Consider the following 14748-nt stretch of genomic DNA (forward strand, 5'->3'; position numbering starts at 1 on the left):
CGGACACGACCTACTCTCCCTTTCCAGGGGCTCCTGGGCCACCAGCATCGGCCACCTGTGAGCTATGCGCCCAAGGTGACTGGCTTTACTCTTGGCCTCAGTGTTACCGTCTGTGAAATGAGACACCAACACCAGCCTGGCTGGCACGGTGTCAGAATGAGGCGCCCTAACACCCACCCATGGCCATGCTGGGCACACAGTAGGTGCTTGAGAAATGGCTGGATCACTCCAGTACAAGTCACCCATGTGGTTGGAGGGGGGCTTTGCTGACAGAACCCTCCCCAAATTGTTCAGGCTTTCCAGCTGTCACTGATCAATGTGTGCAGGTGTGTCTCCGTGGATCTACTTGAGGTGGGCGCCCCATGAATGTTGAGGTGAATGGATGAGAGTCAGCTGATCTCCTGCCCCACCCGGGAAGAGGAGACCAGCTGCCTGGTCACCTCTGGGCTTAACACTATCCTTACCCTTAATAGTGTGCGCTTACTGGTACTGGCTGCTGGAGTTAACCGAGCACTCACTGTGAGCCGGGTCTGGGGCTGCGCACCCAGCAACCTCACCAGCTGGGGGTTGCTATCATCACTCCCATTTCACAGATGAAGAATCTAAGACTCAGAGATGTTAAGAGACATGCCCAAGGTCACACAGTCAGGAGGGGCAAAGTGAGGGCTTGAACTCACACCCGGCTGACATCAGACTCTGTGCTCTTAACCAGCAAGAGGCTCAGGGTACCCTAGCTGGCTTCCAGAAGGGCAGGCACCCCTTTCACCAGCCCTTAAAGCCTTGGGCCCCACCTCCCACACAGGGTCCTCCTCATTAAGACAGGGCGATTCTTGGCAGGATGCAACCCAGGTGAGGTTGAGAGGTGAGGCCAGGCTACTGGGTGCTTACTGGGACCCAGGTCTGGGTGGAGGGGCAAAATTAGTCCCATTTTACAGATGAGGAAGCTGAGGCTCTGTGAGGCCAAATTTCTTTGCCAAAATCAAAAGGAGGCAGAATTCAGTCTAACTCCACAGCTGGATTTTAATCATTCCACTCCTCCCCATGACAGGTCGGACACCTCCCCAGGAAGTCCTGCCTGATCTCCTAGGTCTCCACCCTAACCCTGACAGCTCTTACTTCAGACCAGTCAGGGGCACCAGAGCCGATGGGCTAGAGACCTCGTCTATCCAGCTCTACGTCCCACCGCCAGGAAACAGTCCTGTAACCGCACTAGTAGTTAAGCATAACTCCATCAAGTACAAGGAGATTGTCAATGTCTCCTCCACTCCCCGGGAACGGCAGCCCTTGAGTTGTGCAGTGCACAGCCTGTCCATCGGCATCCAGTTCAATCCCAGGCACGTGGTAGGTGCCTTATCTGCATTTGTTCAATAGTTATAATCATCATAGCGACCGTAGATTGAGGCCTCCTAAAACTCTCAACTCTTTCCCTGTGTTATTTCATTTCATCTTCATGCCAACAATATCATCCAGCAGGAACTATGCTTATGCCCATTCTACAGTTGGAGGAAACACTGACTCAGAGGCCAAGCAGCTCGCCCTGGGTTGCATAACCAAGAAGGGGCAGCTGGTAGGGGCTGCACTATCAGCCACAGTTCAGGGTTCAGGACGGTGGGAGCAGGTCCCCTCCAGACCTTCCCTGCTGGGCTGGATGCCCATGTTCATCCTCAGTGACCTGCACCGTCAGGCCTGACCCTGTCATTAGCTCAGGTGTGAACATGAGCTCCCACACCTGTTATTAGGAACCAGGGTGACAGGAGCAGCGGGGTTCACCTGTCCCGGCCCTCCCCAGTTTCAGATGCTAAAAAGTGGACAAACAGGGAGGGGCAGTTTTCTCCACGAGAGCTCTTCTGTGGCTGCCTGGCTTCTGGGTCCTGGGTACCCTCCGCTGAAGACGGTGCTGCTGACCCATGTCTGGGTACTTCCTGTGTGCTAGGGGCATTCTGTCCATTGTCACATTTGCTCCCCCCAGGACCTCAGGCTGGAGACATGTATTCACACCATCCCTGCTTTGGGGATGAGGAAGCTGAGGCTCAGAGCGGTTCCCTGACCTGTCTACAGCAGCTGTGGCAAAGCCGGGTTCAGAAGTGAGGCATTCTGCTCTCGGGATCGGAGCTCCCACTCACCTTGCCATGCTTTATCTCCCTGGCAACCCCACCCTCCCTCAGACAAAGGGGGCCCCCCAAAAACTCAGGGTGAATGATTGAGGGTCAGTGCCCCCATGACCCGTGACCACATCTTAGAGCTACAAGGACAGTGCTAGGCACCAGGTGACCCTCAGAAGATTCTTGTTTAGAGAATGGGGCAAGAGGCTGTCCCCCAGCCCACAACCCAGTCCATGAACTTGTCCCCACCGAGGGGAAGGGGCAGAGGGATGCACTGGTCTGGTGAGATCAGGGAGGGAAGCACCCGGCCCCTACTCAGAGCTGTCTGTGCCAGGCCATAGAGCCCAAAGGAAGAGTCTCTCATCCCATCCTGGGGGAGAGAATCGGGAAGGCTTCCTGGAGGAAGAAACCTCAAAGCTGAGATCTGAGATCAATGGCTGTCAGCAAACAGCAGATGGTGGCTGCCTTGGGCCAGAAGTATGCAGGGAAGGGAAAGGGGACAGGAGAGGGGTAGGACACCGAGTCCTTGTCACCCCAGGCCCTTGGAGTCTACGCAGCTATAAAGGATGGGAAGTCCTTCCTTCCTATCCTCTGTTGGGAAAGCTAAGACCCTCCCAGCATGTATGATTTCATCATAACCTTGTTAGGTCCAACCTTCTATTAGGGGGACCAGACAGAGAGCTGGAGGAATTAGGGTCTGGAGAAATGGGGGAGGCAGAGGGCAGGGTGAGGCCTGGCCCATCTCCTGGTGTGTGGGTGTGTGCATGTGTGAAGAACTGGAGGGGCCCAAGTCTTGGTGGGGGGAGAACAGAACAGTCCTCTGTGGCTGGCACAGAGTATGCGATTGTGCAATGCTCCAGGGAACAGCTCAGGGACTGGACAGGACCCCAGCTAGGTTTGAGAGCCAGCTGGACTCAGCCACAGAGGAACAGCATACAGGGCCCTGCCCAATCTCTGGGGTTGTGAAAGCCTGGGGAGGCTGGGGGCGGGGGTACTATGGAGGGGAAAATAAATGCCTCTGAGCTTGAAACAGTCCAAAGGAGAGATGGGGGACCCTTAAATCACAGGGTGGTGCAGTTTCTGAAAAAGCTGGCACTCACAGTAATGGAGTGCCCAGGCAGAGTCTCCTCACCTTCTTCTGGGCCTGGATGGGAGTGAGGATCACGGTGAGGTGGGGGCATGTTAGGGTGGATACTGCCAGGCAGGTGGACACTGCAATTCGCCCTGTCTCCCACCTGAATGAAGCTTGGTAAAGTGCACCCTCCTAGCCAGGAGCCCCCACCTCATACTTGCAAGGGTCAAAGTCCCACCCCTTCCCTCAATCTCAGCATCTCCAAGAGGCTTCCCTAAACCGGTTATTAAATGAATACATTAGGCTTATCAAAACGGACGTGGGCTGCCGTCTCAACGCAAACACATCAAGACATGTCATTCCCTTCCCAGGCCGCCCTGGGAACCTGAGGCTCAGAGACGCCGCCAGTTTCTGGACTGGGGGGTGGGGCACACCCTTGGGAAGTCATGCAGCGAGAAGGAGGCTCCGATGACGCCCGGCCACGCGCAAACCCTGGCATGGGAAAAGGGGGGTGCCTCAGCCTGTGCCCCCACCCACCAACCCCCACTGACCCCCCCCCCACGGGTTTTTCTTGGTGAAGCTCTGGAGGGCAGGGTGGCAGCTCCCGGGAACCGCTGCGGCAGGTGGCACACAGACCACCGCCCCGCCGCGCACCACCCCCACCTCTAGCCCCACCGAGCCAGGAGCACCTGCGCGCTCTCCAAGACGCGCTGGCGAGCGCCGCCTCCCCCGCCCAGCTCAATCTCCGTTCCCCCCGTGAGCCTCTGGACGAAACTTCCTGAGTCCCCTGCGGTGCCCCCGCCTTGGGTGTAGCGTCCTCCCGACACACCACTGTCCACCCCTGCGGTGCTTCCCGTCTCAGGAGAATCCCCGGCGCAAGGGCGACCCTGAGACACAGAAGTTCCCTGTACCAAGTTAATGCTCCCTGAGTTCCTACAACTCTCCGGTGCCAAGTATCATGTTTTTCCTCGGGCGCCCCCCAGCCCGTCCCCATTCCCACCCCGGCAGGGCTTGCCAGCTCAAGGGTGTCCCTCGGGAGCCGCATTCCCGCCTGCGGCGCACTACCGGCTCAGCTCCCCGCCCCCTTGGCCACGCTTTCGGGGGGGCCCCCTGCAGCTCTCCGGGCCAGGCCGTTCCCCCAACGCTCGGGGCTGTGCTTCCCAGCCTAGGGCGCCCCTCAGCGCGCTGGTTTCCCGCGGGCGTCCCGGGCGCGGCGTGCAGCGCCTGCTCACCTCCGGGTCTGCACGGTGGGGCTGTATTTGCCTTTGTTTCTCTTCCTGAAGAGCGAGTTCATGGTGGCGTTCGGAGTGCGCGGGCGGGGGCGGCGGGTCGCGGCGCCGGGCTGGCAGTGGGAGGCGGGCGGGCCCGGCGCGCACCGAGGGGCAGGCAGCGGACGCAGGTGAGCGAGCGGTGGCGCAGAAACCCCTAGTGCGGCGCGGCGACTGCGGCGACCGGTCACTACCCACGGGGGGCGGGGCGCCCGCGGGCCTCTGGCTCTCCGGGCGGCTCCCGGAGAAGGTGGTGCTTACCTTCCCGGAGGAGGGGCCACCGGGCGGGCGGGGCTTCCAGGCCCCTTGGGCGCGCGCCCTAGGCCTGGTACGAGCGAGCGGAGCGCCCAGCCTGGGCTGGGGTTGGCACACGGGGACCTGTCGGGACACCGCCCACCCTCCCCGGCCCCCGCACTCTAGTGTCTGGCAGGTGGGCGGGGGCGCACAGGCCCGGGCATACCCAGCCCCACACTCAACCCCCCCTCCCTCGGGCCTGGCGCGCCCCCTGGCTGAGGGCCCTCACCTGGCTCTCCGCTGCCCCTCGCGCGCCGCGCTCCCATCTCCTTGGCTCACACCCAGGTGGGTACCCCCCAGCCAGGTGTGGCTGGGACCAGACGGGTCTCTGGGCCTTGGCTAGCTGGTGAATTACATTCAGGTGGTAGCAGTGCCAATGGCAATTGAGAAAAGAGGTTGTGGAGCGCGCCTGCCTGATTCACATCCCCGACCTCAGCCGCAGCTGACACCTGGCAAGACGTCTTACCGCTCCCAGCCTCAGTTTCCTTATTTGTCAAACAGTGATAACAACTGCCCACAGCCCCAAGGGTTAGGAGGAGAGTCCTGTTGAGAATTCACACAAAGTACTTAGCACAGTGTCTGGCCCAAATGTGCAGGAAGTGGGCTATCTAGGGCAGACAAAAAAATCCTTTGAAACTAATAACTCCAGGCCCTGGCATGATAGAAATACTTCATGGCTGGTCACAAAAGCGGCTGGATTCTCGTTCAAAATCGCCATGTTACAGAATTCTGCCAACATGTGCCCAGGTTAAATTGTGTGCCACGGTGTCCCTGGGTTAGACAGTGGGCCACTGTGCACCCGGTGTTAGGTGTGTACCAGTCGAGAAGGCTGCAGTGGAACAGGCAGTAAACCGAGTCTGGCAGTGAGCCCAAATGGGGCCCGGACAGCTGGGAAGGTTCAGTGCCACTTTAGAGGGGAGTGGAGGTGGGGTCTGAGCCTAGCGGGAAAGGAGGAGCAATGAGGTCTGCAGGGGAGGGAGGCAGGAGCCCCCTGCTGAGGATCCCAAGTCCTCAGGCCAGTCCCTTCCCCACATGTTTTTATTTATAAAATAAAGACAGTGCTATGGAAATTGATTCCCAAAGGCTTTTACTGCCCCTGGACCCTGGAGCATCTGAGAGACACAGCGTCCTTTAGACCATCTCTTGTCCCTGCCACCAAAGGACTTCAGTTTCAAAGTGTTACAGAGACTCTAGGAAAATATTATTCTTAATGAGGCATCTGTGGGTGAACTTCAGGGGGTCTGTGAATCCTGATAGCCTCTTTCAAAATGTGTGTCCATATGTACATTTTTCTTGGGGAGGGCCTATTGCTTTCAGTGTGTTCCTTCATTCACTCATTCAGCAGATACTAACCTTCTCCCAGCTTTGGCTGCTTGGTTCCGCTACAATGATAAGAAAAGGGGAAAAACAAAATACAGCAAAGGTGCCTTTCTCTTAAGGGATGGGGCCTGGAGGGCACAAAGGGACTCAAGTCCAGCCTGCTGACATTGGGAACAGATATCAACTGTGGGGGGAGAGGGAACCTGGGGCCTGCAGAACCCGAGCTCCGCAGAGAGCTTACCCACCCACAACCCCAAGTGGGCCATAGCCAGGGGCACAGGAAGGTACCTTGTTGATCCCTCTGCTTTTGCCCATGCGGCAACTCTGCCTGGAAACCCTTTTCTTACTTCTCCTTACCTATCCCTACAGGGGACTCTTACATGGGAGATAAGCATGCTTTAGGGGATGTTCGTGGCAGCACTGTTGCTATGGAGACAGCCCTGGAGACAAGCTGATGGCCATGGGGAGACAGTGGTTAAGTAACCACTGTGCATCCACACTAGGAGACCATGCAGCTGGAAATGAATGAGGGGCAGATGTGGACACACGTGGTCAGGCACCAGAAGTACAAGGGAGAGAATATACATGTGTATATGCACAGAAAGCTTCTGGAAGGATCCACAAGAAACTGTTAGCTGTGAGTCTCCTCAGAAGGGACAAGAGAAAAATCTGAATTTTCATTGTATACCCTTTTACAGTATTTGGAGTTTATTTTTTTATCTATTTTTATTTTTTTTTAAATCTCTTGATTTTATCTTTTATATGTGCATGAATTGCCTTTTTAGTTGCTTTTTAAAAACTTGTGTAAAAATGACCCAAGTCTCAGGGCGCCAGGGTGGCTCAGTCATTAAGCGTCTGCCTTCGGCTCAGGTCATGATCTCAGGGTCCTGGGATCTGGCCCTGCATTGGGCTCCCTGCTCAGAGGGAAGCCTGCTTCTCCCTCTCCCACTCCCCCTGCTTGTGTTCCCTCTCTCGCTGTGTCTCTCTGCCAAATAAATAAATAAAATCTTTTTTAAAAAAATGAACCAAGTCTGGCATTTCCTCTTCCCAGTGCCTCCCCTGCTGTCCCCTCCACTGCCCGCCCCCCACCAATCCCCACTGTGTGCCCCTCTATCAGCACCCACCACACTCTATGGTAATAACCTCCTTCCTCGTTGGACTTTCTTACTGGCCTGGGAAATAATGGTGGGTAAAGATTATGAAAGACATGAAACTTGGGGAATAGAAGAATCTGTGCTGAAGCCACTCTACCCTCAAGTTGCTGATGGTCTAAGAGCTGAGACAAAGATACAACTACAAAGCCCACCTGGATGAGTCTGGGAAGAAGAGCCTTATCAGGGCTCCAAAGATGGGAGGAGCAGCCTGGGAGACCTGGGTTGGAGTCCTCGCTTGGTCCCTTTCCCCTGTGTGGACATGGGCAAGTCATCTTGCCCCTCTTGGCCTCAGTTGTCCTCATCTGTGAAATGGGCACACAACAATAACTTCAACCACAGAAGGTGAGCCCACCCATGTGTGAAGCACTTAGCATGCCCCCTGCAGTTAGTGATGGCTCAACAAATGGGAGGGGGTTAAGTCTGTAGCTGGGGGCTTGTGGGGCTGAGGGGTAAAAGCAGTCACAGGAACTCCAAACTGTGTCAAAACTCTGGATTTCTCCCAATTTCCAAATCTTCTTTCCCCACACCACTTACAAAAGTGATGGTCGGGGATGCCTGGGTGGCTCAGTCAGTTGAGGGTCTGGCTCTTTGTTTTGGCTCAGGTCATGATCTCATGGGTCGTGGGGTAGAGCCCCATGCCAGGCTCCAAGTTTGGTGCAGAGTCTGCTTGGAATTCTCTCTCTCCTACCCCCTCTGCCCCTCCCCCTGCTTGCTCACTTGCCCCCTCTCAAACAAACAAACAAACAAATAGAGGTGATGTTTGGCTTTGGGAAGGAAACCAGGCTAGAGACTTCCAGGTTAGCCTGCTTGTAGCTCGGCTGCTGATGACAGTCATGACACTGATGATATTCATGGCATTTCTCGTTTATGGAGGACGGACTCCGTGCCAGGCAACAGGGCATGTGCCCAACATGCCTCAGCTGATTGGTTCTCCCCGAGGACCCCCACTGGGTGAAGCAGGCCAGCCCTCCCCACCTGGGCCAAAGCTCTCTTATCTCATGTTCCAGGGAGGGGCACTGAGGCCCTGAGAGGCCCAGGGCCCAGCGGGGCTGTTTCCTGGGTTATTCGGCTCCAGCCCTGAGCTCGGACCCCCACCCACCTCCACCCTCCCAGCCTCCCACTGACTCAGCTGGGGAGAATTAGCAAATTCAGGGAGGAATTTGGGCTGTGCTTTACCATCCCTCCCTGCTCTGTTCTCTAAAATCTGGACTTGGAGCTGGTGTGGCTTTGTGTGCGTACACACGTGTGCACGACACTCGTCTGTGGGCAGGCCGGATGGGGTGGGAGCTGTGTTCTGGCCCCATGCATCCTCCTCTGGGCAGATGGGATTTGTTTGGTTCCGCGGAGCCCTCTTATGCCAAGTGACTCATCCCCTGGTCGACTGGGGGTGGAGGTTCGGGGGAGGGTGTTTGCTTTCCTGGGGTTTGCTCAATGGTTAAACCCACGGAGATGGCACCTGCAGGGCCTTCTAGTGCCCTGGCAACCAGGCCACCCTCGGTCCCTGAACCCTGTCCCTTCTCTGCAGTGGGGCCAGGCTGCTGACTCCCAGGAGGCCACCGCCTTCTGAAGGGTCACCCACACCCTCCTTGTTTGCTGTCATTTTTTTCCCCAGCAGTTGGAGAGGTGCTCACTCACTCACTGGCTTGGGGTGTTTCTGTGAACCAGTTTGGAACAAGAAGGGCAGCATTCTCCCAGCCCCAGAGAGAGGTGTGTGTGGGACCAGCAGCCTGTTCCTAACCACAGCGCCTTCTCCTCTCATCCTCCTGTGGACAGCCATCTCCTGTCTCCAATTGTGTGACTTCACACCCCACCTGAGGAACCTTTAAAAATGCAGACTCTAGAGTCCCCTGGTTGGGTGGGTCTGGAAGGGCCCAGGAGTCTGCACGTTAACAAACCCCTCCCCCCTGGTTGCTGAGGCCACCTTGAGAAGCACACTCTGGACCACCCTGAGAAACACAGACTGATGCGGTACATGCTCAGGCCCTGTCTGCACCCCCCGGGAAAGAGCCCACAGGCTTTAGCTTGAAGCCCCCCTGGGTCTGAATCCTGGCTCAGCCACGCACCCACCTGTGTGCCCTCGAGGGGGTGGCTTAACCTTTTGGGATCTGGGTTTCCCCATCTGTAAAATGGGGAAAAGTCAGTTGTGGCATGATGTGCCAGGCACCTGGCATGGAGGCCCCTCTCTTCCCCACTCTTCAAGGGGACAGGAGGGGACTGGCCCAGCTTCACCCTGGGTTTTGTAACATGTATTTACTTTTCTTGCAGAACAATGCAAGGGATGGAAAAATCATGCTGGCTCTCCAGCCCAGCTGGGCTGACTCACACTCAGTCCTGGGCTGGGGGCCTGGTGAGCTCCCCACAACACCCCTGGGGCCAGACGGGAGGCTGGACCCTGGCAGCGGGGGGAGGAAAGGGTCCATGGTTAGTCAACCACCCTGCGTGCCCCTGAGTCATCCCCCAAGAATGTGCCTCGGGGCGCTACCCACTGGGGGCCCCTGGCAGGCTGCCCCATCCTGGCCATCTCCGCACTGCCTGCCAGGCAGCGCCGCCCTGCCGCCCTCCCAGAGAGCTGCTGCTCAGAGGACCCTCCTGCCAGTGCCCTCTGGATGCAGGGGTGTATCTCACAGCTGTGTCTGTTGTCAAACTATTGAATAGTGGCCACTCTGAGGCCCTGGTGCCCCTGGCAGCCCTCGCCCTTCCCCCGGGCCCAGCCACTGAGGGGTTAACCCTCAGCTCTGCAGGGGGCACTCTCAGACCCTGCCTCACCCACTCTGACCCAGCCCTACTAGCACATCAGTCCATCTGGCAGATCCAGGCCTCATCTTGAACCCTGGATTGCTTTCCAGTACAACCTGCTCCCTCTCTCTGGACACCTCATTCTAAGCCCATCCCTGGGCCTCTCAGCCAGGCCAGAAGGGCCTCCCAGTGAGGAGGTCACACTGTCAGGGCAGAGAGCGGAGCTGGGTGGGACCGGACAGGCTCTGCCAGGCCTGGGATCCCCGCAGGACAGGCTGCCCAACCCTACCCCAAATCTCCTGTCCTCCCCTAAATGCCCAACCTTTCTTCCTCCCACCCCGCCTTGTGGGGCCCTGCCAGGGCTCACACTGCGCAGACCGGTAGGGCTGCATTTCTGGGGCCAGTGTCCAGGGTGTGGCAGCCCCTGGGGATGGCCCAGGTCAGAAGGTCAGAACACTATTCCCTCCAGAGCCTGGAGGCCTGAGTGATGGGCAAGCTAGGCCACAGGGGGCAGAATCAAATTAGGTTTTAGCTTGAAGCCAACCTGGGTTTGAATCCTGATTCTGCCATGTACCCAGCTGTGTGATCTTAGGCAAGTGGCTTAACCTCTCTGAACCTCAGTTTCCCCATTTGTAAATAGGGGAAGAGCCAGTGAGTTAGGATGTCAAATCCTAGCTCCTCTGTTTCCTAGCTATGTGACCCTGAGGAAATGTCTTCACTTCTCTGAACCTCAGCTTCTCCACCTGCAAAATGGGAATACTCTGACACCTGTTCCATAGGGTCTTGAAAGGATTCTGTGAAGTAAGACATGTTATAATGACAAACAATCCCACCTCTGCTGAACATTTACTATGTGCTAGGCCCTGTGCTATGTGCTTGGCCTATGGATTCCAGCTTGATTGAGGTGTGACGGACATATAACAAAGGGTACATCTTTAAGTGTACCATCCAGGGGTACAGTCAGTCAGTTAAGCATCTGCCTTCGGCTCAGGTCATGATCCTAGGGTCCTGGGATTGAGCCCCACGTTGGGCTCCCCGCTCAGTGAGGAGCCTGCTTCTCCCTCTCCTCCCCACTTATGCTCTCTCTCTCTATCTCTCTCTCTCTCAAATAAATAAAATCTTAAAAAAAAATAAAGTGTACCATCCAATGGGTTTGACATCAGCACCCGACGGTGAAACCATGACCACAACAAAGATGATGAACTGGCCCTCCTCCTCTCCTCATTTTTCAGATGTGGAAACTGAGGCTCCAAGACATTAAGAGTCTGCTCAAGGTGGTCAGGAGAGGACTCAGGATTTAAACTCTGCAATCTGGGGCGCCTGGGGGGCTCAGACAGTTGAGCGTCCGACTCTTGATCTCGGCTCAGGTCATGATCGCAGGGTCCTGGGACCAAGCCCCGCGTTGGGCTCCCCGCTCAGCAGGGAGTCTGCTTGTCTCCCTCTCCCTCTGCCCCTACCCCCACTCATGCTCTCTCAGTCTCTAAGATAAATAAATAAATCTTTAAAATATTAAAAAAAAACCCTCAACATCCATGCAGTCTGAGCTAGCGCCCTTGTCCCCATGTCTGCCCCCATTCAGCCAGGTGCCTGGCACAGAGTAGGCGCTCAATGTCACTGCTGAATGAATGAACAGGAGGGTCAATGCATGATAGTGGTCCCAGGGAAGGTCCAGGAGAACTGACCAAAGGCTAGTAGGTCCTGAGTCAGAACCATGGTGAAGAGAAGGTGTTCATTCATTCATTCATTCATTCATTAAATATTTATTGAGTACCTACTATGTGACAAGGCCTGTTTTAGGCACTCGGGATAAAAGGCTGAGCACAACAGACACAGATTTCTGCCCTCAGGGAGCTTGCTGCAGAGAGGTGGGGTTGGGGGATGGTGAGTTTAATGCCACCTGTGGGTGGATGATGGCACCTGTCCTGGGTCCCCAGCAATGGAGCACCCCAGGCAGACAAAGTCATGGAGCAGGGGCCTGGAGACACTGTGAGGAAAGCAGTCAGACCCGAGGCTGAGGGTGGTCGGCGCCCTGGCAAGGAAGGGGAGGGAGGCAAGTGAGGGACCCTAGTTCCCTCATCATACTCCCAAACATCACTGACATTTCCACAGGAATCAGGCTCCCCCTAACCCCTCAGGGGAGGATCTTCTTGCCTCCACAGTGCCTCCCACACATTCACCCATCCATTTATTGGGCCCCTACTGTATGCTCAGCCCTGGGGTTACAGCAGCTAACGAGATACAACCCACATATTCCCAGCCTGAGAAGGGAAAGAGATAGAAAAGCAGACAGACAACACATTTTAAAGAAACAAAATAACTTAAATGCCCACCAAGGGGTATGTGTGGCTGATAAATGCTGAGACAGACATCCGACATTGGGTGAAAGGGGATGGACACATGGGGGGTTTGTAGGCCTCACAAGGAAGGAAGCACTGGGGTATTAAGTGAAAAAAAAGAAGTGACCCACCACTGCATATTGCATTTTCGCCATTTGTGATGTAAAATAGAGCTGCCCCTGTATCCCTTCTGCTTGCCTAGGTCTGGGTCTGCCTGGGCCTTTTGTCCATTCTCTCTGCTGAGGTCAAACATTCCTGCCAGAGACCTGGGTGGCCAAGCCCCCATGCGCTGCCCTCCCAGGCCATTCTCTGGTCACTGGCTCAGGCTTAATCCCTTGCCTGGGCTTGGGCCCCGGGACTGATGAGTCAACACCAGTTTGGCTCTGGACAAACACCCCCTCTTTCGCCCCCGCCCCTGTTCAGTCCATCCTGTTCTCCAGAAAGGGCCCAGCCTCTGCTGGTCTAGGGGCGAGTCTGGAGAAGCCCTGTCCGATGGCACTTCCTTAGATGCTGGGAATATTCCGTGTACGTGGGAGGCAAAAGCCCCATGCGGCTGTTGAGCACTTGAAATGAGGCTAGTGCAAGTGAATTTTTAAATTTATTGTTCATTTTTATTATTATTTATATAAATATATGATATGTTAATATCCATGTGATTAATTTAAATTTAAACAGCTGCATGTGGTTGGTGGTAATTGCTTCGAGTGACTTGGGAAAGTCAGATTGGACCCAGGCATAGAGGAGAAGTGGACCGCCCAGGACCCTGGCCTCTCCCCCCAGGCAGGGGCAGCTGGGGCCTCAGGGACTGAGCTGGGTGTGTGGGGGTGTCCCCTGGGGTCTGCTCTGTTAATGGGGCCAAGCGTAGGTTTTGGTCCCTGTGGCCAACCTCCTACCTGCCCAGCATCTTGGTCTGACCCCAGTGTGGTGGGCAGAATCATGACCTGGACTGATCCCTTAATATTGGGAGTGCCCAGCTCCAGCACCATGGTCCAACCTCTCTCAGATCCCACCTCTCCCTCTGCCCATCCCTGCTCCCACCTACACTGTTCCAGAGGAACTTAGGATGGGGGGTTAGGGTCACATCTAATTTGCTGAAAGGCAAGGGAAACGCACTCCTCTTTCCAACCCAGAGGAGTTAGAGGCCATAGCTGTCCTGGTTCTGGTCCCTCTAAGCATTGAGCTTGGGTACAGGGACTTTGTTTTTGCAGTGACCCCAGGCCAGGGAAGCAGGGGCAAGAGGGAGAATGCACCAGGAGGAGGCCAACCAACCCAAGGTACAACCACAGGTGGGCCCTGCAGTGGGCTAATGGGGGCCCCCCCAAAAAAGGTAAGTCCAAGTTCTAACCCCCTGCAATCTAGGAATGTGACCTTATTTGGAAAAAGTTTCTTTCTAGATGCAAATAAGTTAAGGATCTCAGGATGAGATTGTCCTGGATTTAGGGTGGGCCCTGCATCCAATGACAGGTGTCCTTATAAGAAAAAGGCAGAAGGAGATTTGCAACATGGAGACACACTGAGAAAAGAAGGCCATGCAGTGACCAGCACAGCTAGAGATGGAGAGATGAGATCTGATGATGCAGGCAGGGGCCACAAGCCAAGGAATGCAGGCAGGCTCTAGACACTGGAAAAGGCACGGAAATGGATTCTCCCTTCAGAGGTTCCAGAGGGAGCGAACCCTGCTGACACTCTGACTTTAGCCCAGTGAGGCTGATTTCACATTTTTGATCTCCAGAATTGTCAGATAATAAATGCATGGGTTTTTTTTTTTTTTAAGGCCACTAGAGCATTAGTAGGAAATTAATACGCGAGGTTCCTTCCTCCCTGTCCCAAGGTGGGGGGGGACTCTGTGCTGCCATCAAGGTAACTTGGGGCATTGAGGAAGGTCATGGGTGAAAGCAGGAGAGCAGGGGCTGGGGGAACATGGAGGAACCTCGGAGACACGATGCTCAGTGAGAGAAGCCAGTCACGAAAGGCCACGTTGCGTGTGATTCCATTGATATGACATGTCCAGACTAGGTAAATCCATAGAGACAGAAAGCAAATCAGTGGGTGCCAGGGGTTGGGGGACACACGGGGAGGGACTGCTAAAGGTTACGGGGTTTCTTTTTGGGGGGATGAAAATGTTCAAAAAATTGGTGGTGGTGGTTGCACCATTCTGCGAATATACTAAACAGCACTGGCTCACACACTGTATGTGGGTGTACTGTATGGTGTGAGAATTATGTCTTAATAAAGCAGAGTCATCACTTTCCTCCACTGCACCATCTCAAATGTCACCCTCTCCTAGAAGTCCCCTGGAAAACAATCCCTCTCTCCTAGCTGGCACTATTTACCCATTTAAAAAAAAATTTTCCCAACGTGATTTCTTGAATTATTATGGTCAGATATACATAATATAAAACTTATATTTTACTAACTGGAATTAAGATTAAAACTTGGGGAAAAAAAAAACCTTACCATTTTAAC

General features: G+C 55.2%; 1 protein-coding gene across 3 annotated transcripts in view; it reads right to left on the reverse strand.

Annotated features, from left to right (window-relative positions):
* PPL (periplakin) overlaps positions 1–14748 on the reverse strand; it is a 57096-nt gene that overhangs the window by 39528 nt on the left and 2820 nt on the right. Inside the window, exon 1 of one of the 3 annotated variants that reach the window (XM_032397739.1) lies at positions 4407–4504. The exons of the other annotated variants lie outside the window; for them this stretch is intronic. Within the exon in view, the coding sequence (XP_032253630.1) occupies positions 4407–4468 (62 nt within the window). The 5' untranslated portion in view covers positions 4469–4504. Of the gene's footprint in view, positions 1–4406; positions 4505–14748 lie in introns of those variants that run through there. 3 annotated transcript variants of the gene reach the window in all.

Source organism: Phoca vitulina, unplaced genomic scaffold, assembly GCF_004348235.1.
Source record: "Phoca vitulina isolate PV1807 unplaced genomic scaffold, GSC_HSeal_1.0 scaffold102, whole genome shotgun sequence".
In the NCBI taxonomy this organism is placed as follows: Eukaryota; Metazoa; Chordata; class Mammalia; order Carnivora; family Phocidae; genus Phoca; species Phoca vitulina.